Source organism: Haliotis asinina, chromosome 3 (assembly GCF_037392515.1).
Source record: "Haliotis asinina isolate JCU_RB_2024 chromosome 3, JCU_Hal_asi_v2, whole genome shotgun sequence".
Taxonomy (NCBI): domain Eukaryota; kingdom Metazoa; phylum Mollusca; class Gastropoda; order Lepetellida; family Haliotidae; genus Haliotis; species Haliotis asinina.
In genome coordinates, this window is record NC_090282.1 from 79,463,815 (window position 1) to 79,491,641 (window position 27,827).

Sequence of the window (27,827 nt, forward strand, 5' to 3'; positions counted from 1 at the left end):
TGAACATGAATAAATGACACGCTTTATGGGTTGCATAAGAAATTGTTTTTTTAAAAAAAACAACAAAAAACAAAAAAAACAACAACAAAAAACAAGATGTCGTGTGTTTATATAAACATCAACTGAAGATCATTGATGTCTTTTGCTTCGGTTACATAGACGTGATATGCTTTTAAAATGTTTTTTCTTTAACATGACTACTTTGCTGTTCAAGTGGGGAGGTTTCCCTATGGTAATTACGTAGGTGATTCAATTCTATGTGTTCGTTGTATTTTGAATAATAGTTGTCAAGGTCACCATTCTGGTCAGTGGAATTCGTGTAGAGACTGAATGTGTAGTACCAACATCATGTTAAAGCCTACAGGTGAAATTAACATTAATCCCCAAGTTTACAGTTAGAGGAAATTCAGCCTTCTTAACAACTAATTAAATCTTTATGCTCAGCAGATGATTGAAAAGCTCGTCGAAATGCTGACCCGTTGTATAACGGACTTAACTGAGGCAGGGACGAGAGTGACCGGAGAAAGCCGAGACGTGATTGTTTATTCTGCTAAGTGACGGTGTAACTGGCCTCGGTAATTGACGTGTCACCCCAAAGCATCGCTGTGTCAATTAGTGACGAAGTGTTAATTACTGTAAACATGCTAAATGAAGACACGCTCGTTCGACATGGTGCTTTGTGGGCTTATCAAATTTATGATCTTTTTACTGTGCTAAACAAACAATTTTATCTTAATTTGTTGTTAAATAAGCTAATGATGGATTTGACACTTTCATAATGGACGTCACCGAGTGGTTTACGAACACTATCTCCAAGAATTCACACACCATGTAGCATTAAAATCTGAGAAATAATAAATGTACTCAAATGTACCCGGTAGTAGAGTTATGTCCCGATACACGAACCCTTTTCTTCGAACTCCTGAACAATAGAGACTTCGTTTCAATTCTCTTTTAACAATGCATAATCCACAACGTGAAATCTCAAATAAATTTTTAATGAAATAATTATTAAACACAGAAATCATTCAATGCCTGATATCCAAGAATACAGAGCAAACTTTATGAATAAAAACTTCTATAACATGATACCAAAATCATTTTATTTCTCCAATTATTTTCACATTGAAACCTCAAATTTCAATACAATTGTGTTACCACCTTACATAACTCCTCCGAAATTCCCCGAATAGTCACGACGTTTAACGACAGCCTTTAAGAGAGTACAGGACTCATAAATAGAGTTATGAAAGTTTTCCCGTTTTGTTTATTTCCATCATCACTGCCGGTTTGAAACTTTGACCCTCAATCCAATACAATAAACTTGTTCATAAACAACCGCCACTTGCTTGATAGAAGTATCGTATTTGAGGATCAGACTTTGAAAGCTACTTGTCCCCCTGTCACTTAATGTCAATGGTTATTGCATAAGAGGGGTAGGAATACATGTCAATATCACACGGCCATGACGATATCACTTATATATACGACCCAGCTACTTCGTAAGGCAATAAAGTTTATGTTTGTGTGCATGACTCGCGTTTTCAAATAACTACAGTTTTCCTACGCTCTACCCGGACTGCCCACAGAAAAAGCGCTTATAAAATCTGTTAATTAGATGAAGGTATGTTTGAAGCAGATTCAGTCGATGTGGTCTTTATGTATACTACATATGTAAACTAACATCTATGTACATGTTCGTAAAATGAATGGTGGATTAAATGTAAATAAATAGTTGCAAATAGTTATATTTTCATCCTCACACGGTTAGGTAGTGATACAGTTGGTTTTACATGCTTGAAGTATGAATAACTATTTTGTCTCGAATTGGCTATGTAAAAGGACCTCGTCCTTTCACGTTTGTGTGGAACGTGTTTGAATACAGCAGAGACAGAAAGGAAGACAACTTAAAGAAGTTTTCCTGGACACTGCTTAAAAATTAAAGCTCCACTGCGTTCTCGATTCAACACTAGAATGTATAATAAGTGCCACCAATAAAGTTAATTTCTGAAACTCAATTTTCTGTAACATACACATCCGTATTTGTTCAACCTGTCCTTTGAGATTAAGCGATTATTTTTACATAGCACCATAAAGAATCCTGCCTATTGGAAAAAATAACTGGGTTTAAGTGTCTGTGACTTTAATGGTGTTATTAATACGCTACAAAATGACCCTCACTTCGTCAGGGGAAACCAAAGAGCTCACATATTGTTTTAATTTTCCGAGTACAATTATTCTTTGTAGCGGCGAGGCGGTGTAGGATTACATGTGAGTATAGGGCAAGACATTTGAGAGTAACGACTCCGATTCTCACCAAGATGGACAAATTTCTCTGAAATTTACACTGGTTTAATTAACACCAGAGAGGGAAATGTATGGGAGAGAGCAAGAGCGTCCAAGGGATACGTTACACAGCGCGTTGGTTCGCTGATGGATTGCGTTTCACGTCAATTATAAACTAAATTGTGCAAGTCTCTAATAACCTGTAAAACTGACCTCAGGACATCAAGGCTATTTACCCCAGCACTAATTAAGTTTGAAATCAAATAGGCTTCACAAAAGACCCATTCACCAAGTGTGCGGTTATATATGCGTAAAAAGAATTCCCCAGTTTGAAATGTAACCAAAATGGAAAGATCCCGTTCATTTAGTTTTCAAAACAACGTCGCAGATATTAGAAGAATGTTTGCGTCGGGTACAGACTTTAAACAATACACTCCTTTGTTCGTTGACCTTTTCAATAACCCAAATCCGAAAATTATAAAATTGGATCGGTTGTTGTGGTTAGCACTCAAAACATATATTATCACACTCATTTGAAAGATGCATCAACGGTCTTGGTATATTTATATCCCTTTGCTCTTTTTTCAAGTAAATGTTAAAAATTCTGGCTTCGAAATAGATATAATATTTTGTCGTTCTACTTCAAGGAACACCCCATAAGGAGATATCCGTGCCGGCCCGTGCTAACGAGTGTGTCGAATGACAAGTAAAATATATACATGCCTGACAGATAAAACTGGTGTCCTGTTTCAATCCAGCTGGTCGCTTTATCTTTCATTTCTAATAATTTACTCAGACTGTGAGTACAGGAGCTTTGCGTTTATCATTTATCATATTTATTGATGTTTAGATAAGATTACTAGTTTCAATAGGGGAAATCAATGTTACCTTTCGCTATTGTTTTGAATACAATTATTTACTCACTAGTGGTATTAAACCTGGAGAAAAGATGCAACGATGTGTAAATCGTTAACATTAGTGAGGAATTATGAATTGCATTGAACCTGTGAAACCTTACAAGAAAACAATATCATTTTAATTGCGACATAAATCTTACTTTGGGGGCAAAAAGTCGCCTCGACATGTGCAATAAATCCAACTGTTTCTCTTTATAATGTTGCGCTTTCTCTCTACGGTGTAGTGAATATTTCTGAAATATTCTGTAATCACAGACCAAAGCCGACTTGATATTGGCGACATTTCGCCCCACGAGATATTTACTTCGGTTCAAAATCACCCATGGGGGCTCTAGATCCTTCTTTGATTGGAAATGCAGCTGACTTTGCGAAACAAACGAGATTGGCTTTCAATTGAGGTTAAAGGGTCTTGAAAACTGTGCCTAAAGACGTTCAACGAAATCCAAACTTTTTGCGTTGCTATGAAGACATTATTGTTGAGCGTTTTCGTAACGGAAGACATTGTAACAAGCCTTAAATAGAATTTGAAAAGCCCAACTGACAGCTGCAATGTTTAGATTTTGTTCTGAAAAACATAAGGATTTGAACAAATGTCGAGAAACGTTTGATGACTAACGCGGCGAAATTCCATAATGGACCGCGGATCCGACGATTTTTTCTGATTAAAATACGTACATGGTAATTAATACTCAAAATATTTCACTTAACCTGTATATGACCTATTTTCATTCTAATATCCGTTTGAAATCATATTATAAGCCAAATCATTACGAGATTTTAAACATAAATACGGAAATAGGATTCACATGATCGGTACCTACTCGCACTAAAAAGTGATTTCACATATGTACACCTTAAACGGATAGGTGCAGTAAAGTCACAATAATATTAGGGGAAACTACTTCACGACGTCCACCAAATAAGGATTTTAATTTAATAATGTAATTTAACTAATAGGAATAAATAAAATTGACTAACCGTAGAACTCACCGGGTCCAACTCGTCTAAATCCTTGCTGCAGTGCCATGTTGTTGAACGTATTCCACGGAGACAACTCGGGGCTCATGTAGGTGGGGTAGGGATTCAGGCCGCTGGGTCGGGAAAGTGGGGTGCCGAAGCTACTGTCTGTCCTCCCCGTGGGGGTAGAGATAGGTGAATTGGCTGATGGACTGAAGGCAAATCTCGGCGACACCTGGGGATGTGTATTGGCAGTGCTATATGCCATACTGTCAGCCTGCATACCCCACATGGCGGGGGAACTGGGGGAGGTGGCTACCTGTCCCGACCCGTTACTGTACCCCATGGGTGGTAGGACTGCCCGGGTGGTGGGGACATACACGGGGCTGGTGCTGGACTGGAGGTAGGAGTTGGGTGGGTTTTCGTGGGGGTAAGGCGGCGCCGACGAAGGCATGGCCATCGAGTGCATGGAGTTCTGGAACATGGCTGCTTGTTGACGACTGACGACGTTGGGGTCGTGAGATGTGACACTGGTCGTCCCCGGGGCGGGACGGTCGAGGTAGTTGAAGAATACTTCTACGTCTTCACTAGGAAGAAGGGGCCCACCGGATCCTTGGTAACTGCCGAGGGTGAGGCCAGGCTGCATACCCCGGACACCGAGGGTTCCTTGAGCCGGGCTGTGGGGGGTCGGGGGAGAGATGCCGGAGGGGTGACGAGCCTCGGTGCTTTCTACAGGAGAATGTTCTTGTGGTTCTTGCTTGACCGATGGGTAGGAGGGGGGTACCCAGGGAGACTCAATCTGTGCCATGTAACTCCATGCGCGTGTCCCGGGGGCAGGGGAGGAATTCAAGGAAGACAGTTCGTCACACTAGCTCCACGGCGAGTCAACAAATGTTCACCTCGATGATATCACGACAAATGTGGCGCTCAAATCCAAACAGTCATAAACAACTTGAGTGTACCTGATAAACCTTGAGCGAACCGTGCAGCGAACAACTGATGCCTAGAGTCACCGCACCCACAGTATATACCCAAGGAGATGAGATGAGTAGGTGTAAAAGCACTGTCTTCACAGGGTTACCTGTAATTAAAAGAAAAGCGGTAAACATCAAAGAAAAAACAAACAGATGAACAACAATGTTTTCATAACTTCCGTCTTAGGACGAATGAAGACAGTAAGGTAAACAATAATCGCAATAAAAACAGTCAAAGAGGCTTCATCACCAGCTCAGGCGGTGTGTGTCCTACCATTTGCAACATCAAAGAACAATGACGGTCTATGATTGGTACTTGATCGTACTTGACCATTGAAACACAGCATTAATTACCAAACACACACTGGTTAACACAGCCGTAAAACACACTGACAGTGAATCTAGAGTGGTGCTCCGTTTTAATCCTGATCTACCGAAATGATCCGGACATCCTACAAGCAAGGAAAACACCCTTGCCAGTCATACGGGTGTAGAAAGGGGGATCTGGTAGATCTCCATCCTTGTTCCGGTATATCCACACTGCACAGCAACACAAACGCTCCACCTGTGAGCACGTCCAAACACGAGGATAGCGCACACGAAACAAAAGTCCCATCAGAACTTCTTCCGAAATATTTTGAAATGTTATCCACAAGCCAAATAAATTACGGAGTAACAATAACATATTGAGGGAGCGGGTCTCAACTGGCGCTACACGGAAAAGCGAGCATTTTCATACCCACCTCCTATTATCTGTAGCAAAACACTGTAACTTATTGCGATAATACACCGATATGATAAGCTGGATGTAAAATGAAATCCCGACTAGCGGCTTGGCTGAGTACTGGTTCGCGTATCTCTGGGTGGAGATACCGACGTTAAACAACACGCTGGTAATTAACTAGTCCCTGATAATGACCCAGCCTCTCCTTGAAGAGACCTGCCCCTTTCGCCGACAAACTTTATAACTAGATTTCAATAACAGATTTTTCTCTCCTCACCAATTTTTTTATCGTCTTCCTTCGTCAAGGTTCGTTTGCATCCTCTGCAAGTTTTGTTAACAATCGCATCACAGCCTAGTTCAACGTTCGTCTCTATTCCTCTTCGTCATTAAACCTTCAAAATATTTGCCAAAAGAACGGACTGTTCCATTTCATCAGTAGGGGCGTTGAATATAGATGCGTAACAGGATGATTCCAAATACAACTTCAAGTTAAAATATCAGTAACAGATTGAAGTATTTGGAACTAACAGATGCAAACAGGAATTGATAAGTGAACTTTGTACAAGGATTGATATATAAATGTCGACCACACTCCCGCCCATGCCCCTTATCGAGAAAGTAGGCCGGTCCATATGAAATACCGCCTCTGATTTGGCGTTCGTATTATCAGATAGCCCAACCCCTAACGCCAGTCAAACGCCAGTACCAGGCTTGGTGGTATGAGACGACGGTACAAGCACAACACACACACTGGTACCATAGTGTTTCACGTAAAGCACCTGCTGAACGTTTTCATTCCTAAATTTCAAGAATGAAAGATATCAATAATATTTAGACTACACATTAATCGTGACTTGGAATGTCTTAGAAAATAGACACATATCTAAGACGTTTAAAAGAAAGATTAGCTTTGACTATTCCTTCTGGTCTATGAAACGTATTCTAACTGACATGCACACAAAATATGAACAGTTATTAATTGCCATCTTAGTAAACATACCGTAGGCTAGATCGGCTTGAACTTGATGGATGACAATGAAATCCGCCAGTCAGCTGAAAATAGCATGTTCGTGGTATGTTTTCCATTCTTTATACACTAGCATTCCCTGGGTGTTTACCGAAATGGTCGCCATTCAAAACATCAAGCTGTTCCACGTCGTATGATTATGATTTTAGAACATGCACATTGGGTCATATATATTCTCCGAATTAAATAATCTAGTTTCTGATTACGTTATTGATACTGACTAGGATTTATCCCACCTTTAACGCTAGGACTATAATCCTAAATATATTTATTCAAAATGTCACTTAAAAAGAACCGCATACAAATCTTTTCGTAAATAGTAAATAGTAAATAGTAAATAGTAAATAGTAAATAGTAAATAGTAAATAGTAAATTTGAAACACTGGTGCCTACACACACGCTTTGTCACATTTGTGCATGAAAACGACAGAGAATGTTCCACAGCCAAAATAAATATCGGCTTAAAGTGGAGACGAGTGAACAGTTCCGAATGCATCACAATTATGGGATCGTCATCCAGAGTTCGTCAGTTCTATTGTGCAATCATCAGGATTTAGATTATATAAAAATGTTAACATATGTGCAGCGCTGTAGTTGAGTTCATGTGGTAGAAATGGCGTGAAGATGAATATATTGGAATAAAGAATATGCAATAATCCAGTTTCATTTTTGTGTACAATCTTGAAGGTTGGAACTACATTTTGGAATAAGGTAACCACGCTTCAGTGGAACTTATTTTCCACATTCCCCGACTTTGAAATTTTAAAGTTGTGACACTGATACCGCACATGCTGTCCATCCTCCCCAGGTGTTGTGTGTCATTTCCGTGTACAAGTAAATACGGGAAACCTTTTTATTTATTCAGTTAGAAACAAATTCAAGAAAAAGCCATCAGCTGTGTCATACACAATTAGCTTTATCAACGGATGTGCTTAAATTCATGCTTTTAAATATAATTTGATAAACCTTTCGAGACTAAAGAATAACACTGAGCCCAGATTAACAATGTTATTGTTTCACAATCATCTAGCCAAATGGTTGAAGAAAAAAAAACATTTTAAAAAATTGCATATTTGTCGAAATGTTTTCTTTTTGCTTTCTTGCTGTGCCTGTTTTGTAGATCCAGGCATTCGTCAAAATATACAAAGTTCAAAATGAGATAAAAAATCAATTTGTGCACGTGCATATTACAAGCGCGTGGGTCGGAGATAAACGGCGCAAGCACGACGTTTACAAATATTATGATGTATGTGCTATAACATTGATGCAATATTTGTGACGTTGTCAGATGCAGTGCCTGATGCAACGAGAGGCAGGAAGCGGGTCTCATTAACATCCCCGATAACGCAGATACGAACCGTAGAATACAGATCCAAAGCGATTCTTCGACATTATATTCACAACTGCCTTCACGCATGTAAATATTTGAGCCGGCTTGTCGACTAATGTCGACATCTTTAATTGCGAGTGGAAACTAATGCTGCGCGCGCATGTTAAAATTGCGGGTCGTGTGTTTGTAAGATATCTTTCTGTTGTAGGTGGTAGGAAAATAAACTATCATCTCCTTGTGCCATTAAACGATATACATTTTCTGGTTTGTTGAAGATTATAACGACAGATAATTTTATCAGATAATTGTGTTAAAATTTCCCTATAAACATCCGGACTGTTTTTGTGTGCTTATTTCACAAGCTTTAATTTTTATAGTTTACAGTAAATCAAATGAATAGATGTGTAGCGTTAATACCGAAAATTATGCTTATGCATGCATGATATGACAATATTGTATTGTGTAGTTATATGTCACATTCATATATTCTATGGACATATCATAAGTCCTCTTGCATCAACTGCTTACTTCCTCATAACCACAACATTGTGCATGCAGCACGGAGGATACTGCTTTTTTCTATCTACCATTGCTGCAGCGGTCTCGGATTCAGTGGCAGTTACCAATATGGGTGGATCCAGAAGTGGGTGCGCACCCTACCCAACCCTTTTTCGTCCTGAAGGTTTATTGAATAACCATTGAAACTCTAGTGAAAACGGGTGAAATTAAACTGTGCACCTTTTCTGAAAAAAAAGCTGCATTCTCCCTTTCAACATGTTCCTATACCGAAGTCGTAAAGTGCACACCTGGCACTAAGGTATCAAGTTAAAACCATTGCAATCAGTACGCACAGATTACTATACTAACCCAGCCGTCATGCAAGTATATGACAAAAATGTTGAAATACGTCCTCATACGTTTTCTTTTGATTTCAGCATGGCCAGTATGACATAACTGGTAGACTGAGATTTTTCTGCACCTCCGATCAGAGTTCAGCACCTTTGAATTCCTGACACTTAGTAGATTGCATACAACAGATGCAGCGATAAATCGCTTCCAGGCATTAAGTCATTTGGCTGGATTTTATCCTGAACAAAGTAAACTGGATTGTAAAGAACAGAAACATGAATTGCCACTTTTCCATAAACAAAATCAATCAGATATATAAATGTCCAAACAAATTTAGTACGTTACAAAGATAAATATTACATCGAAACAACGGCATAAACATGGTGTTGCGGGTGACAGCAGGGACAAGTGTATAATGACCCATACTGTCCACTCCCGGGTGCCAGGGCAAGATGGGAAATAGGATGTCTATTGCCACCACCCAGGGTTATAGTCTAACGGCGGTCTCTGGGTGATAGGAGAAAGGTCTTGGTCCCTGGAGACTATCACGGGGCAGAGATATGACGCCGTTTCCATTCTCGGACTATCAAATATTGTGATCAGGATTGAAATAAGTCATGTCGCGAGTGGTCAAATCGCTCCACTTGACCCAAGCCGAGGAACAATGGCCGCGAGGAGAGGAGATTTATAGTGCTGACCACCAACTAAGAAAGCAAACCACCCTCGTCCAGCCCACGCCAGGGGTTGTAAATCAGTTGTCTCCTCAAGATCCCTAGTGCTGGTGGAGGTGATGGCTCCGACGCGACAGATCTGATGGTGAACCGTCATCCTGGTCTTTCTGAACCGCTACCCTACCCAGAATGTTTTGGCGTTAGGAGATCATTAATAGACATGGGCTAATAACACGAAGCTAGTCTGAATATGAGCAAAAGCATTAAATGTTAATCATCTGAAACCTTTCGTTGAGATGACTACCGAAGCAGCAGCATACTCAAAAGGGCGGTTGGGTAGTCTTGTGGTCAAAGCGTTCAACCGTCACATCGAAGATACGTGTTCGATTTCCCACATGGACACATTGTGCGAAGCCCATTTGAGGTGCCTTCGGCGTTGATGTTGCTGGAATGTTGATAAAAGCGGCGAAAAACTATACTCACTCATCCAAACACAATTATTTCATCACACCAGTCCTCCATGTTGTAAGGCCTCCTAAGCACCTTGTAGGATATGGCAATTACACTCATCCATGTTGGTCGCTAAAAGCAGTATACTGAAACTCCTAGATACATATTGGACCCATCACCATAAAAGACTTGCAGGAACATTCATCACCATAAGGGCACAATGTGGTTATAGAATACAACAAGTTGTTATATATGTTTCTTTCTGTGAGTTTCAGATTTTTATTTATTACTAAAATGTCTGCAAACTACTTTGTGGGAATTCCTTCCATTACCGTGGCGGCATTTATGACTGTGAGCATACCAGGGGTACACGACTCTCATTCCACGAGCGGTGGTCCGTCATCAGTTAGGGTCGGCAGACTGAAAGAGACAGTCATTGTCGCTCGGCCAGTGACATACAGACTCTGGACCTAGTTCAGCCAATGGGATTAGGAGCTTAACATCACTATTCCACACACCTCTTTATACTGCGCTTTTAAAGAAATCCGAAATATTTCGAAAAGAAGGATTGTATTTTCATCACATTTCTGAATTTGTAAAAATAACGCATCGAAACCGATGTGTACTTAGGCAAACTATTATGTACAGGATTCTGTAAAACCATATTTTACATTGAGGAAAAAAGACATGCATGTCTTCCCCTTCATTCGTAAAGGTAAAACAATATTTGCTTGTACTACCCCGTATCGATTTTTGAGGAAGGGTGGGTGGTTGCACAGTCTTGAGAAATGGGGCGGGGGGTTGTATTGGGGGGGGGGGGGGGGGGGTTGCACACATCATTTTCACGGGAGTTTCAATGGTTATTTAATACACTTTCGGGACAAAAAAAAGAATGGGGTAGGGGTAGGGGGTGCGCATCCCTGCAACCCCTTCCCCGTCCCTGGATCTGCCTATGCATGGCAATGTACATGGTATACTTGAAATGCCCCGTATACGCTGATATGAATGGCGTTTGTTTCTGTCCAAAGACACAATTTGGGTCAGACATTGTAATTATTGCAACATTAGTTATATTTTGACCCTCCCACCTTCCTATACGACCGCAATTCTGTGTGACCACTCATGAAAGGTCGGGGAGTGGGGAATATCCCAGTAGTCACCTCCGTGTTGTTATGTATATTACTGCTTTTAAGCAGATCTCTAAACATCAAGCCATTCCGAAAACCTAGCAACGGGGTTTTATCTAAAAAGCCCATTTTTAGGTGAGGAGAAGCATTATTCTGAAAGTCTGTCAGATAAAACCTTCAGGTTGCTAATGTCTAACAGTCAAATGCTGACCCCCTTGCGTTTGGACCTAATGGAGGGCGAGACGCCAGGGTGTGAGGCAGGGAGGGGTGTGTCGGCCATGTAGTCATGGGCGACGAGGGTGGTAGGAAATGAGTATTGAGAACCGCTCCGAAACAAAGCTGATAAAGGTAATTTGTTTGAATGACATGGTGTAATCATAAATTTGCTCAAAGTCAGATATGTGTAAGTGGTTTTTGTTGTTTCTTTGAAGCGTTTCATTGACATAATTTCGTTGGACCAAAGATAGTTCCTTTCAGTATTGCTGGTCGTCTGCATAGATTTGCGCACTAAGTTGTGTCGCATGTTGCATCTTGTATATGGACACCCGTGTGATACCAAAATACATACAAGCTGATTTAACACGGGCTGGTCTTTTGTGAATTTATTTATGTGCTAGTTACCCCTGTTATTTATTTAGGTATGTACAACGATATGGATGCACTGCTTTTTTTGTACACGGAAGAGACAACAGACAAGCGATTTACATCCCAAATGTCACGCATACCATCTTCATCAGCTCATATTCCTTGTATTCCTTTAGGCCCAGGAACCTTTATAGCAAGAAGCAGCGAACACAAAGAGTTTTCGCCGTTTTGCATTTCATGATATGAAAGTCAATAACCGAACACAGTCGTAGGTCAAATAGGAATCTGTGTTTATCAGCTCCACCATCAATTTTATTTCTCAGGTAATAAATGTATTGTTTGAATACGTTATGTAGAAGGCAAATTAACCTCTTTATTGTATATTGTCGCCGGGGTTGATTGTTTTAGGGTCGACAGTGTTTATTTAGTTCTTCAAATGTGTTAAAGTGTCATTTAGTGAAGCTTTGTTCTACAATACACAGCAGTTTATAGTCTCTTAATCATGCTGTCACGTATGTCGCAGTAAAATGGTTATATAGTGGGAAATAATGCAATATAAATAGGGATATAAAGTGCAGTAGTGTAATAGTAAATTGATATTATCAGATGATATAAACGAGTTATGGAAATAAGTAATTTGTCTGAAGTGAAACACATGTTTTCCTCAGTAGCAATATTTTACAATATGCCACGCAGACCAACCTGGCAAATGAACTGAGCAGTATTGGTTAGACAATCGTATTGTGCATGTTATGGTTGTATTTTAAAACTATGTTTTACTCTTTTTATTTCATAAATTGTGTATATATTTTAGTAGTCTCATTGGCCTAAATGGCCGGATAATACAATGGGCTGCTGAATCATATTTGTTTCATTTTGTGTTGTATACTGTGACTGTGAAATAAAGAAAAGCATTAATCGTCGTCATCATCATCATCATCACCATCATCATCATCACCACCACCATAACCACAACCACCACCATCACAACCACCATCAACATCAACAATTAAATTATTTAAGGTCGTGGTTATGGTGTTCTCATTATACCCAGTGTACCCAGGCTACGGGAACTTGTACACTTTTGTATACACTATTTCCCCACTTTGTCTTATCACGTATGTACTAATACATTACTGACGCACACACATCTTATCAGGGATGAATCTTCATCGTCATCACCAGGTGAAACAGGCAGACTTACTAACCTATATATCTATACATATAAATGACGCTTATCTCCACACTTCATTGATAACGATGAAACATTCCACTTAGGCTTCGGCACAAATGCAATACAAACTATTCTGTCTACTATATGATCATCTACATCGTCCTAAACCTTAAACGGGCGATAATATTTTATTGACGTGCATTTTTCGAATAGCAGCATTAGCAATGTGAGAAATTCTGGTATTGTTATAAACTTCAAAGGAACAAGTGGTATTTGTCCTTGATTCGGGATGGGTGTTTTTCGTATCAATACGTCATTACATCCGCAATGTAAACTGTACGATCATTGTTGCGGTACAATATCGAAATAATTGGAACCTGTTTGAATACTCTTGCCAATTAACCGAAACCACAGATTCGAAAAATGCGCTAAATTAAATCTTTTCCTCTTTGGTGATTTCAACGGAATGGAATAATTTCTTCCCCATCTGTTTTTTGTGGCCGAGGGTGGTTCTTAACTCTGCCCGTAATAATGTCTGCCCCATGGTGCACCACACGTGCCCAAGCACTACCACACACAGCGCACGTGCTACCCCGACCCACGTTCTGCCTCGTTGCTGCCTCCCCCACCCCTGTGCCGTTATATATGGCGGCCTACACCCCTAAATGTGCCGCTATGGTCAAACGACAACGCTTTTTTTCTAAGCCTCAACGGCAAGTCTGCCGCAGAAATGCACATTCCTTCACATACGGGGCACTGACAAAGGGGGAAATGGAGGGTCTGGAGAATTTAACGCGTGCTCTCCACCTTTGATACAAAAGTCCTCACGACATGCATCATAGCTGTCGGGATAAACACTTGGATGACAATCATCATCATCATCATCATCATCATCATGCCTTGAGATAAACCATAGCGACTTATACCATAAAGTTGAGAAACGCGTATTAATACAATAGAAACATCGAGCTTGTTCATGTTTAAATTATTGAAAATCATACTGTGAGTTTAAAGTTCACATATTTTGCTACCACCAATCACTGGGTATTATGATCAACAGGGAGTGCAAAGTAAACTGAATTTACTATGCACAGATACAAATTCCGGATATTGTAAGAAAGTACCGTTTTTGATGAACAAACTACCAAACCACAACTAAATGCTGGTACCAGAGATATATCCCAAACACGCTGATACTTTAGGAATAAGTAAATGAGCAAAGCGTTCGGTTTAATCACCCAAAAATATAAACAATACAAGCACTATACACACCATTTATGCAACAAATGACTTGTTAGAATATTCATGTGAATACTTATTTTCGACAACGCACGTTCAGAAGGGGTAACATGACAATAACGCCATTGTCTGAGATCACTGTTTCTCATTTCGTTTGTCCTAACGTTTTTATTACGTCTTCAAAACCACTTGAAGTAAACCCTCTTATCTTGAAAGTAACTGCTGGTTTGATCGCATAATACATTGTGTCAATTTACCGAGAAGCCGCCTAGTGTTTAGTTCAAACTATTGACGACCTTTACGCGTAAAGACCTGAATGTCGATTGCGGAGTAATATATCAAACGCAAACTTTTTCACCCGGCGGAAGGCTACAAATCAAGGTTGGTCAGCTCAGTCAAATCTGACACAAACTGGGAGAGATAAGATAAGAAAATAAACAAAGTAATCGTGGATGGGAAACAATGGTGGATGCAAACAACGAGTTTCTCAGGAAGTGTTTCATATTCAGTCCCAGCGGTTTGAGAACAATCTCGCGACAATACATGGGTTTAACAACTGAATGCTGTTACGCAACGTTTTATGGGTAAAACAACCGAATGGTGTTTGCAGTGTGGCTATTATCAAGATTAAGGAGTAGGGGTTAAAGATTAATTACAGCTCAAACAATCATGATGATTTGTTAGAGCGCAGTGTTATTAGGGAATTAGGACGAACACTCTCCAAGGAATTACTACTACTAATGAATATGACAATAGTGACGATGATCATGATGATAACAATGACGGCATATATGATGATGATGATGATGACGATGATGATGACGCTTTTTCAAGGAGAAATCTCCATACTTTTGCAATATTAAATAACATTAGGCAATACTGCAATAATTAATAATATTCATACCTGTGCGCGTTTTTGGTTTTATACTGCCGATGTATGTCAATATTATCGAGTAAGACTACCCCGGCGAGAGGTGGTGCCTGTAATATGTTCCTGAATACGCTTTGATACTGGAACATGCACCGAGTTCCACATTATTACCACAATTTATCACATGGTATCCGGTTTGCAGGTTTTACACAGAAAATAAGGAGGTGTTATCAAAAGACTGATCAGTAATACCCTTGTTTCACATCGGATAGATGGTCGGATAGATGTCCATATATAACTCCATTCAAACTATACCAGATTCCTAATTCATTCCAGCGACCCAACCTCCTCTCATCATTCTAACCATTATAAACGAAATTACGCAATTCCGTATCAGATCGCCGATCCATAAATTGTTGTACACCTAGTAGCAACTTTTGTTCCACCTGGCAACGTAGTGTTTCAGTATTCGCACATTCTGTGTAACCAAACATACGTTATCGCGGCGCTAAAGTCAAGGGATCAGTTATATAATTCCAAGATAATGTCTCAAACACGACGTACCCTGAACGGAAACACATACTGGATCTACTGGACTAAATCTTGACACGAAGGAATTTGGGAAATATGACGTTATCTCGAGTATAGATCGTACATATATACGGCATTATATGGATTATGGTATAAATGATACGTTTACCCGATGGTGTGCATATCCTTCAACATCGAACAAATATATTTTCCACGTAATTTCTGTCATTCCAAATAAATCATAAATGATTAATTCGCCCCTAGGAATATGTTGCCAAGGCATATATGAAACTTTCTACGCATTTCCGATATAAAAAGAGCCCCGGTACCTAAGTAGCCCAAAGCTTAAGATAATGAATGTTTTTTAAAATGTATTTGCCAGCTCACCGCTTTTGCAACATTACTTTTATATCAATAACATTTATTCCGATTTTCTTGTAAAAACATGATTACTAAAGTCTGAAGCTGACTTTTCAGTACTGCCCTTCTATTGTCATAAGTATTTAATGTTTTTATGTATAATTCTACGTCATAAATTAATACAAAACCTAGGTTAACTAAAAATATGATTCATTTACCTCATATCTCCGATGCGAATAGATGGATCAGGAACGTAGGTTAAAACTTTGAATAATGATTAAAACGAATATAACAATATGCACATTTAGACTTTGTGTGCTATACTTGTATATCTACAGAAAGTGTATGTGTAAAAAGGTAATGACAGACAACAAAAAAAGCTTGTCGCATAGCATTGCTGGTGTTGGTGTCGGCGGAGTTCTGGTCGTGTGTTCATTGACAGTAAGACACTCTCACTCTATCTAAACTAGCCCTACTCCATTGAGTGAAATTGTTTCATATCAGCGAGAGCTGGACTGAAGGGTCTAATACAGACCATTTATCATATCAATTAGATAGGAAATCATTGATATAATATTAATTCAAGATTACGTCCACGAACCTCCCGCCACCCCCGTAAAAGGAATGCTTACGCTGATGAGTGAAATATACTGTTGCCTTTTGACTTCTGTTGATAATTTATCTACGGAAAATATTTTATAATCACGGTAGCTAAACAGTCACACACTCATAAAAAGCCTGAGCAGACATGTCAAAACTATCGTGAATCAGGGATCTGTTCCCTAGGAACGCATCCTGTATATCTGTAATCTTGTCTAAATACATGTACTCATGTTCTATCCGATAGTTGATCACTTCCACGAACAGAGAACGACAAAAAATCTGAACATTTCGAGAAAATGATTATGAAACTGAACTGCACAGCAAACAATAACAAAAAATTTCATTTCAGGAAGGAATCCCAAACATCCTGATACTTAATAAGAACATATCAAATCTAAAAATGACTACTCTGAGTAAACTTCTATTTAAGCTTAAATTCAATAATCATGTCCCACCCACTTGCATGATAAATTTAGCATCTGCACCAAAACATCGCATGGTAAGAATAAGTTGAAATCCTCAAACTATGACTTCTTTGATAGGTACGATCTTCGAATTCCGTGAGCTCTGTATTTTAGGTCTTCCATTGAATTAACCTTCTAAACTAACGCAAAGAGGAAGGTGGTTTGTCTACACACCAATTTCTGACTTAAGATAACAAACTGTAATAATCATAGGCCTGTGATTTAGTACTGTGGCATATTTAGCCACAGTAATGGTACTGACAATTTATTGCTTGTACGTACATCACTCACTGATTATGGAACAGTGGAACTTCATTTATTGTCACGGGCGTTTTTTGCGATATCATGTGAGTAAGCTTAATGAAAATAAGCAAATACCAAGAGATAATTGATGTATATGAATGTAAATAAAATATTAAAATATAACGTAGCTTCGTTATGGAGTTGCATTTGCACGGGATCAAATGTGTAAATGCAGTATTGGAGGAAGCCAATTAATGTGTCACAGTATTTGGTCAATAATTTATCTTGAAGTCCGAAACCATTGTGACGGAGTTGAGATGAAATACTTTCAGCTTCCGTCTCAAGCAGGACGTCTTCTGAATCACGAACACCACTTTGATGTACGTGCGTTCACACAACAGAACATGGTTGCAGATAAACCTTCAGCCTGCTACAAGTCGGCATGGACGTTAGTGTCGCTCGCGTTGTCCAAGCAAGTGTCACTCCAACGAGGAACAGCAGTGTTATCATCGGAGTGAGATAACCTCACGTCAACCTAATCCCCGTTATCAGGGTGTTATCTACCCCGAGTGTCCCCCAGCTCCGAGACAGACTGATACAGGTATGCTGAGGTATCTGGACAGAGAAAAGGAGGGGTATACGTGCCCTTTCATGAGTTGACTGTCACTCAAAAACATGATGTCATCGACTATATCAGGAATAGAATATTAAATGGACATAAGAATCACATCGGTTATCAAGCGTGAATACACTATGACATACAGACCTACAAGATAAAGTGATGGTTAAAGATGCTAGCCTGTGAATCTTCTTCGACCAATGTCTTTCTATTCCAACGATAACTGAGTTTGGAAGACATACATACATACAGGTATACAGAGATAGTAGATGTATATTGTATACAGTATAGTATAGATTCACTAGCGACTGTTGACAAGGGCGTTACATACAAACGTAGTCACAGTGTCAGTCAGACTATACCTTTAATAAGGTGACAATCGCCTTGTTTGCGCCTATTTACAAAAGGGATATATCTCAACAAATAGTATTATGCTTTGCTTTTCTTTCGATGTAGACCCAGCGCGAGAATCGTTTTCAAACATGAATTAGTTCTATATATTATTGTGAGATCTAACTTATTGCACGATAAAATATTTGTTCAAATTCATCAAAACCGTTTCTAATCTGAGGTTGTTTCGAAGCCATGGAATTCTTTGATTCTAGACAAGCAACAGTTTTGAAGTAAAAACTAAACAAGAATCTTGAGCCCGTGACCATTTATCCATTTTATCATTCGACGACTGCATTCAAGCCGGGTGACAGATGGACCCGAGAGAAGATGGCCACCCAAATCTGGAAACATCTTTAAACTTTCTTCTGGTACAGTGACATGTACAATGTCAAGATTAATGCAGAACAACCGTTAGTAGCAGGCAGTCACTGCATCAGAATCTTGTTGTTATCGCTGGCCGATAACGCAGGAGGAAGGCGCACTTCAGACCTCTATCTTTCATAGATAAAGTCGGGGGAAGGGACAGACAGGGGGATGAGGAGGAAGAAAAAGCCGTTGACATCAGTTTAATTTTGATTTTGGTCTCAAAGGTTGTAGAAGTCCGAAATGCGGCTGAAGATTTGAGATAACAAATGATAGTTAAAGGTGGGAAGACCATCTAATAAAGTAAAGGATGGGGATGCGGTTGAATGTTTGTCATTTGGGGACGATGGGTCGGTGCTGAAGGGGAAGGTGGGCATCGATTGGTTGGGGTGGGGCTTTATAACTTTGGAGGGAGAGGGTCGGGTTCAAGGCACTGGGTGGGAGTTCAGGGAACTTCGTTGAAAGGGGATGGCAATACAGTGTATGGGGGTAGGTGGATAGATGGTAGCAAAGGTGTCAGGGTTCGAATATGAGGAGATGGCAATGGGTCCGGGGCATCAACGAGAGGTTGGTGAGCGGTGTCAATGTTATAGGTCTTCTTAGTGACGGTGGCAAAAGGTATCGGTGGAATCGGGCCAGTCTTAGGGGCTGGCGATGGCGTCGGGCTTCACTATGTATGTGTTTGAATGAGACTGCGCGCAAATTTGGTTGAAGGGTCTGGAGGTTCGGGGAAGTTCGGGGAAGTTCGGAGTTTTGGCTGACAGAATACCAAGTAGGAGCATGACATGTTCTTGCTTAGCAAGCAGCGACAGTTTAAGCGCGTGTTTTATAGGCTTAGATCGACAGGTGCTGCGGGGTTTAATTAGGTCTGGAGGAGCACAGGGTGGAAATATTTGATGACACCTTTGATTTATAAAGTTTATTGAGCCATTAAACGAAAGGATTGGGAAGAATGCCACTCGGGAGATGAACGCAGCTGATATACGAAGAGTGATGAAAGTTGTGGATGTGCGTCATAAGACATGGAACACGTGTACGTTGTTCTTTTCAGTTCCACCACACCGCATTACCTTACACACAGTAACACGAATAGGTTTCCACGAATGGACCAGATCTGTAGGACAATGATGACCTTACACACAGTAACATAAATAGGTTTCCACGAATGGACCAGATCTGTAGGACAATGATGACCTTACACACAGTAACATAAATAGGTTTCCACGAATGGACCAGATCTGTAGGACAATGATGACCTTACACACAGTAACATAAATAGGTTTCCACGAATGGACCAGATCTGTAGGACAATGATGACCTTACACACAGTAACATGAATAGGTTTCCACGAATGGACCAGATCTGTAGGACAATGATGACCGTACACACAGTAACATGAATAGGTTTCCACGAATGGACCAGATCTGTAGGACAATGATGACCGTACACACAGTAACATGAATAGGTTTACACGAATGGACCAGATCTGTAGGACAATGATGACCTTACACACAGTAACATAAATAGGTTTCCACGAATGGACCAGATCTGTAGGACAATGATGACCTTACACACAGTAACATGAATAGGTTTCCACGAATGGACCAGATCTGTAGGACAATGATGACCTTACACAGAGTAACATAAATAGGTTTCCACGAATGGACCAGATCTGTAGGACAATGATGACCTTACACACAGTAACATAAATAGGTTTCCACGAATGGACCAGATCTGTAGGATAATGATGACCGTACACACAGTAACATAAATAGGTTTACACGAATGGACCAGATCTGTAGGACAATGATGACCTTACACACAGTAACATGAATAGGTTTACACGAATGGACCAGATCTGTAGGACAATGATGACCGTACACATATATAGAGTATAGGCTGTACTGGTAACCTTTGTATCCAGACACAACTAAATATTGCTTTAGAACAAGTGAGTTTGTTAAACGCCGCCTGGGACAGTTCTAGAGCATATCTGCAGGTCTCTAACGTTTATCCCTTCTAGTAGACAGACAGAAATCGTTTATTAAAGTGTCGTAAGTTAAGAATAAAGTATGAATTCATGGTTGTAGCAGTAGTACGAAAACAGACATTATTGGCATTATCAGACACTATCATAAAATCACAGATATAATTGACGTCTAAAATACAAGGTGAAAAACAATCAGGGATTCGAACCCGCAACCATAGCAGAGCAATGAAGGTTAAAACAGGCTCATCTGGTGTGGGGTGTCGGAAACACATGCTTGGCGTGTTCTGCTAAATGAAGATTATGCGCCTAGATTTCATTATAGCATGTCTATGAAGATATAGACCCTTGTAACGATTGATTACACAAGAGCCTCAAAACATAGGAACGAATGGCTAGCATGGCTGTAACGTGAATCACTGAAATCCACTACTGAACCATGGGTTTCACTTTAGATGCCTTTATTTACGATGTAAGGTAAACAGATATGTACACTGTCGGCCCGGTAGTTTTGGCAGCAAGGGAAGTACCTCCGCCCAGCGTGAAGGCACACGGGGAGCGGTTATTGTTACATTTAGTACCACGCTTCAGGGGAGAGGTTATTACATTTTCCGGTCACTTGAAGTCGTGCTATGCTGGGCTTGAAGTCGAGTGGGCTCTGAGGGGGGTGATTTATGCTGGGTAGACTGTAGGTCTGGGCCAAGGATCTTTGTGAAAATAATATCTTAGACATTACAGGTATGAATATGATAAACATTTCCCTCTTTAGTGATAGATAAGGAAACAAGAGAAATATCCACAACCAAAATAGATGCGGGTAGATGCTCCCCTCTATGACCGTTACATCCCCGCTACTGGTTAGCACTTATGTAACGGGTGCTTACTAATGATCACCTTGAAAGACTTACCTCTTGATACATGACGATGATGATGATGATGATGATGATGATGATGACGGCTTTGTCTTGTCAAATTCACCATGAGGGATCAGTGTATATGAAGACATGTTCAAGCTTTCATTAAGTGATTCTCCCACATCAAATAACAAATTAAGAACCTACAGACAAGTCATCAATAAATCTTAAGAATTTTCTATTTCACTGTAAAACAAAGCTCGCTGGTCACTTGTTTCAAAACTACGTCCAAGTAATCATAAGCTCAATAGTGGAAGATATACCAAACCTGCAACCCCACAAGAACGTCGTATCTATGGAACGTGCAATGTCTTGATGAACAACTATATAATAGCCTATACTAAGTACAGGAAAGAAAGGCAGTCACTCCTACAAACATTGCTTTTTTTATAATCAAACATTTGCTACACTTTCAAGGAAAGAACAATTTTTAACATTTTTTTTCAAACAGAAATCGCGACACTATTTCCAAAATATGTCATGATATTTACAATTTTATAAGAACTCTATGTAATATTGTTTCCATGTGATTATACTGCATTTGATAAAGTGTTTAATGTACATCATTTATGTGTCTATATTTCTACATGTTTGTAAATCCTGTGTTCATATTCGTAGTTTATACAATTCTGCTACTGTTTCTTGATGGAATGCTATGCAATAAATATCTTATTTTATCTTATCAAAGTGCACCAACGGAAGTGTTTGTAAACTCATATGCCAGAGCATTCATGTATCAATTCTTGAATATGGAATACACTTATGAGTGTATATGAGCATATTCTATGTCCACGTTCACATTTTCGTCAGGATTATAATAACACGTCTACAGGTACAACGTCTTGTGATCAATAATGTAAAAACGTTCAGCAAAAAGTATATGTTATCTTGAACTGAATCGTTAAAAAGACATTTTCCGCCAGTCGTGCCCATCATTCCAGTGCATTATACTTGTAACATTAAACACGTTTAAAAATCAAACGCAAAGCTTTATGATTTTAAACGCATAGAACGTGGAACTGAGGGTCGTGTTTCAACCAATGATTTTAATGTTTGATATGTGTCTTCCGTTGTCTGCAGTTACACAGGAAACATACAGCGGCAAAAGCAATCCCTGCCGACTCCCATATCCTACAACACTCCTCAATAACGAGCGGATGGCAAGCGTTAAGGTAAATGCCAAGTTCTGGACAGCTATTGTGAGCAGGACAGTAACACTGAACAGAACCCTGGATGACGTCACATCAGCGTGATTTTCTTCATCTGTCGTCAGTTCCCAGCGAGCGGTCAGTTGTTTCTCATGCCTGAGTTGCACGTTTTGTGACGTCATGACGTAATGATGGTATCCTGGCCAGCACGAGCGACATGATACCCCTTTGCGCTCGGCCAAACGGCGGCAATTTAAGGCCGAGTGAACCCGTGCAAGACCCCTCTCATCTTATCGTACTCATTTCTCTTAATTAACTAACATCAGATAATTAAACTGACGTCGACTGTCGACTGTTTACATAATAGGTCCACGGCAGGTGCGACGAAGCGAGATCCTATGAGAGTTTTGTCGCCCAATTACGGTGTGAGTGATAGTAATAGCGTTATCAGAGTCTTCGATCCCCTGGGGTGATGGTGCCTGCCCCAGGGTGCGGACAAAGGGCAAGGGAGTTCTTCAAAAGTTGGAACTGAGAACATTAAAAGAAGCTAATTCTTCATGGGTATGTTGCATGAATGCATGGAAAGAAATAAAAGTGAACCAAATCCCTTGCCGATAGTTTGAGGAAAATTCAGACTGGGAGTTCCCATGGTACATCAAATTCGCTGCTTTGAGGTTTTGAGAAAGACAAATTGATGTTTAATAGTCTTCAGAATAACCTGTAATACCTCTCAGACGTTTTGTTGGGACCATTGCTGACAAACACGGTGAACAAAGTGGCCCTCATTCACCATTTGTAGGACTATGATCGTTGTGGTAATAAGCTTAAGCAGTTATGTTGATTTACTTTACAACTGCATGGGTTACATGAGGGATCTGTAGTGGAATACGGAATTAACGGACATTTTCCATGGACCAATTACTCTGGTCATGAATTTTTGGATATCGATGTATTTAGCTTATGCTCAAAGTATTTTAAATTTTTATGTCCAGCTTTCTTCACAGGAGTTACGCATGTCGTTTAGTTTATGAGGTGTCTCCACAACGATGCATTACTTACGAAACACCCTAAATGATTATGTGCTTTCAGAGTAGCGTTTTCGTTTCAATGGTTGATGCTACTTTATGTCAACAGTAATATGTGATGAGCTCAAAAAATGAAAAACACTCAGAAAGTGCCAATACACTGCTGGAGAACAGAAAGTATACACCTGAAAAGTAAACACGGGTCTGCTTACCCGTGCTGTGAACCAGCTTAGTCTGATCATGAAAATACCCGTTCTGTTCACTACACCACCATCGAATAAACACATCCAGCTTATTTCCATCTTAGTCTGTATCCAACATGTATGTACCCTTTTTTCGCTCATCAATGTACTTGGACACTCTCAGCGCGACTCAGTTGGAATGATGGGAATATTTGGAGAATAATGTCCCGATGTACCCGTTCATCGTTACTAACCAGACCCACTACACCAAGGCAAAAATAATTAATGTTTAACCCTAGGAATACCATGTGAACGCATACAGTACGGATGTCAAGTGGAAGGTACCACTCCAAACATTAGACATGCTACATCCACGACTTATCTGGCGTTCCTACAATATAAATGCGCCAACGCTAACTCCCTCAAATCCACAGGCTATAGCGGCATTACAAGATGATCCTCCCACTGAAAGGGCACATGATTATGAAGGGTAAATTGTTATAGAAAACCCGCAAATTATTCCGGCAAGTTGGAATTGAGGAGAGGTAATATAGGCAGTATACCAGAAATGAGGGTAACTTTACTCTGCTAATATGACCTTCCCTACCAACGAAATTATCTTAATCTAGGCATTGAGAAGGCGTGAAAGGTTCCCAATGGCGAGATCCCACCAAGAATGACCCCCAACGAACCTGGTTAGAAACTGGGAAAAGCGTATGATGCTAGGATGGCAAATATTCAAGCCTGATCCGCAATGCAGTGTCAAATAGCTTAATAAGCTAATCGTTGCGAGCCAATTTCCGTGCCAAAGTTTTGCAGTTAACCTGTACGAAGCTAAACAAGACGACAATGCTAATCATCATTCTGTACCATAGTTTCGTACGCAGTGACCAACTGTTCCCCTCGGCTCACTGCGAGGGGTAGGGGCATACATGCTCGTCATTAAAATTTACAGGATGGTGAGTGGAAATATAACGTTACTCCGCCGTGTCCAAGTGTAAATTGCGCAACTACTTGTGTTTTTATTCGCATTTACTTTCTTGCTCATATTTACTCGCAGATTATTCATAAGGACCACTGTATCACCGTTATATTTGATGAACATATCTTGGTTATCACCACAAATATAAACCAACATCTAGTCGCTGAAATGAACATATTTGACTGTAAACCGTGCCTAAATTGGAATAATTTGAATTGACAAAGAGGCACCCAAAAACGTTCTTCATTTTCTGTAACTGTGGAAATCTAGAGTTGCCACATATCTGGACTTGCATGGGTTTTCTTGGATATGTTTGATTCATGGTCGGTACGACAGAATGACACGGGTACAGCTTTTTCAAAATATTATGGAAATTTTGTCACAATGAATGTGGAAATCATTGCTCAACAGTACAAAGCCACTGGTGGAATAATTTGGTTATACATGTAGTTATCTTATAGGTTGTGTACACCCTCACATATAACATTTTTCATAAGTTTACATGCCTGTACTGCTTAATAGGGGTCATCGTATGATGGTTGAAGAGAAGATGCACCACTGCTCAGGAGGAATAAAGTCTGCGAATTTTGGAATCAGTGCGATATTATCTCTAGATGTATTCATACATTCCGATTATCGGTCCTCGAAGATATTTAAAATCGGCGAGACGTATTCAAAGATCCTTCGTAGTTACAAAAGGAGCAGTTCTTAACGCTATAAATTAACCAAATTAGTATGAAGTGTGAATGTACACAGTTCCCACGTTTTAGCGCCTGTAAATAGTGACATTATACAAAGGTGGTATACAATATACATGTTCCCACGAAACTAAGGAGTTAGTAATTCGCTTAACTTCTTGAAACCTCTGGGAGGGGGTCTCCTCCCGCCGTGAGTGCAGGAGAACGCTGGTCCCCCTCCAACCTGTCTTGTGTCAGATAGTTAATTTACACATTCGGTCTACTCTGACACTTCACAAACAAGTGCACAGAATGTTCAAAATTGTCTCTCTCTTAAACACACTCGCAGACACCTCTTCAGCCTCGGAGGAACGAAATGGTTCAGACTCTCCAACGTCGGGAGGTACAAATGTCTCTTTGTAGAATGCTGGGAAGGTCTAAGTGTGTCTGTCTCGGTGAGGGAGGGTAGACAGTTTGGTCTGTGTGAGAACAACCTCCATCACAGCGCGGCGTTATGCTGCCACAATAACACGCTGACATCCACCTGATAAATTTAGAATTTCCCAACTTAACAATCGCCGAAGGGAAACAGTTTTAATTTGGTTGGCTTACGTTGTGTAAATACTGCACAGTGATACAACGGCGGATTATATTTCGTTAATTAGTATTTTGACGAAGCCAGTTTGCTGACGTCAAAGCGCAAGAAACTAGATGCACATTGTGACTGTAACCGACATTATAACTTATGAATCTTAATGAGCGAGTCGTTTTCAGATGAAACATTTCCATAATTTTTTTATTCAACAGTACCCTCTTTCAGCATAAATATAATACGACAAAAAACCTGTGAAAAAACTTTATTAATTAAATATCGCTCATAAATATGTGTATGTTTGACACTGCTGCCCCTCATAACTATAAAACCTTGATGAATGAAACACAAGACTCATCTGTTTTCAAGGAGTGAGGGAGAGCTTGTTTTTACAAAAACAAGGGACATAACTTTGACCTAATCCTTCTCATTGTCGAGCCTTTTTCTTACAGTCCTTGGGCTTATTGTCGGTGTTACGTCCGACACCTCCCGCTTAGGTGTTAGGTCGGACGCCTCTCGCTCAGGTGTTAGGTCGGACGCCTCTCCTCAGGTATGTAATGTCACTAACATTAGTTACTAAAATAATTTGGCTAGACATGGCAAAGCAAAGGGAAGTCCCGCACTACGACTGTGGAATATTTTCATTGTTGTATTCTAATTCTATACGCTGGTATAGAGTATCATCAACTAACCTAGAGACTGCATAATGGAAAAGAGAAGAGCTGTAGAATAAAGACATTGGAAAAAAAAGAAATATTTTGTGATTTATGAAACCATGGCTCACAAAACACTTTAATGATCAAGTGTCCATCTAATACAGGTTCACTCTCAACGAAACCAGTGCCATGAGTGTTTGACACCGGATGGTCAATGCGCAAAACAAAACTGACACCAATTTACCCTAATGGACTGGTGACACAACAAGTTTATAAACATTATACAATTGTATATTTGTGTTAAAATAAAAGCGTTACGCTGAAATAAGACTTTCCTGGAATTGGCCAAATAATCAGCTAAATGATCCCCTGCAAAGAAGCGAGTTACGAAGATTGTCGCAGTACATGACGTGGTCATCAAACCCTTACAACCGAATTAGTTAACCAAACTGTCTCTTATACACGTGGCTTCCATTTATTTTCACGCTTCCCCCGTCAGTTCGTTATCATGGTTAATTACTGGACCATCGCTGGGCGCTCACGGTGTGTCGGTGAAACACCAACCGATCAGGTTCTTGCGTTACTTTACGTCATCGTCGACGTTATCTGATGACAACAAAGAGATCTGCGGAACGTTAAAGCTGGGGTATTTAAAACTTTCTGTATCGTTTTGATCAAGATCTGCAGCCTCTAAATGAATCCGAATGTCTCACCTATCAAGCATTTAACTAATGCATAGAAAGAATTTCGCTCACATAACGGTTAAAGAGCCATAATTCCTGACGCGGACACAAAATTCTAAAGCTAGGGATTTTAACCATACGTCACCGGTGGCGATAATATAGCTCCTAACTATTAGTTGTAACTAAATATAAGAACACCCCTTACATGCATTTCCGTGTTATTT

The 27,827-nt window shown here is 40.0% G+C and overlaps 1 protein-coding gene across 30 annotated transcripts in view; it reads right to left on the minus strand.

Moving 5' to 3' along the window:
* LOC137278536 (transcription factor GATA-4-like) overlaps positions 1-27,827 on the minus strand; it is a 45,520-nt gene that overhangs the window by 12,196 nt on the left and 5,497 nt on the right. For 4 of the 30 annotated variants that reach the window (XM_067810934.1, XM_067810955.1, XM_067810947.1 and 1 more), the window contains exon 2: positions 4,194-5,241. In XM_067810934.1, coding sequence (XP_067667035.1) covers positions 4,194-4,968 — 775 coding nt within the window. In that variant the 5' untranslated portion in view covers positions 4,969-5,241. The other 26 variants (XM_067810929.1, XM_067810937.1, XM_067810943.1 and 23 more) reach the window with 21 other exon arrangements.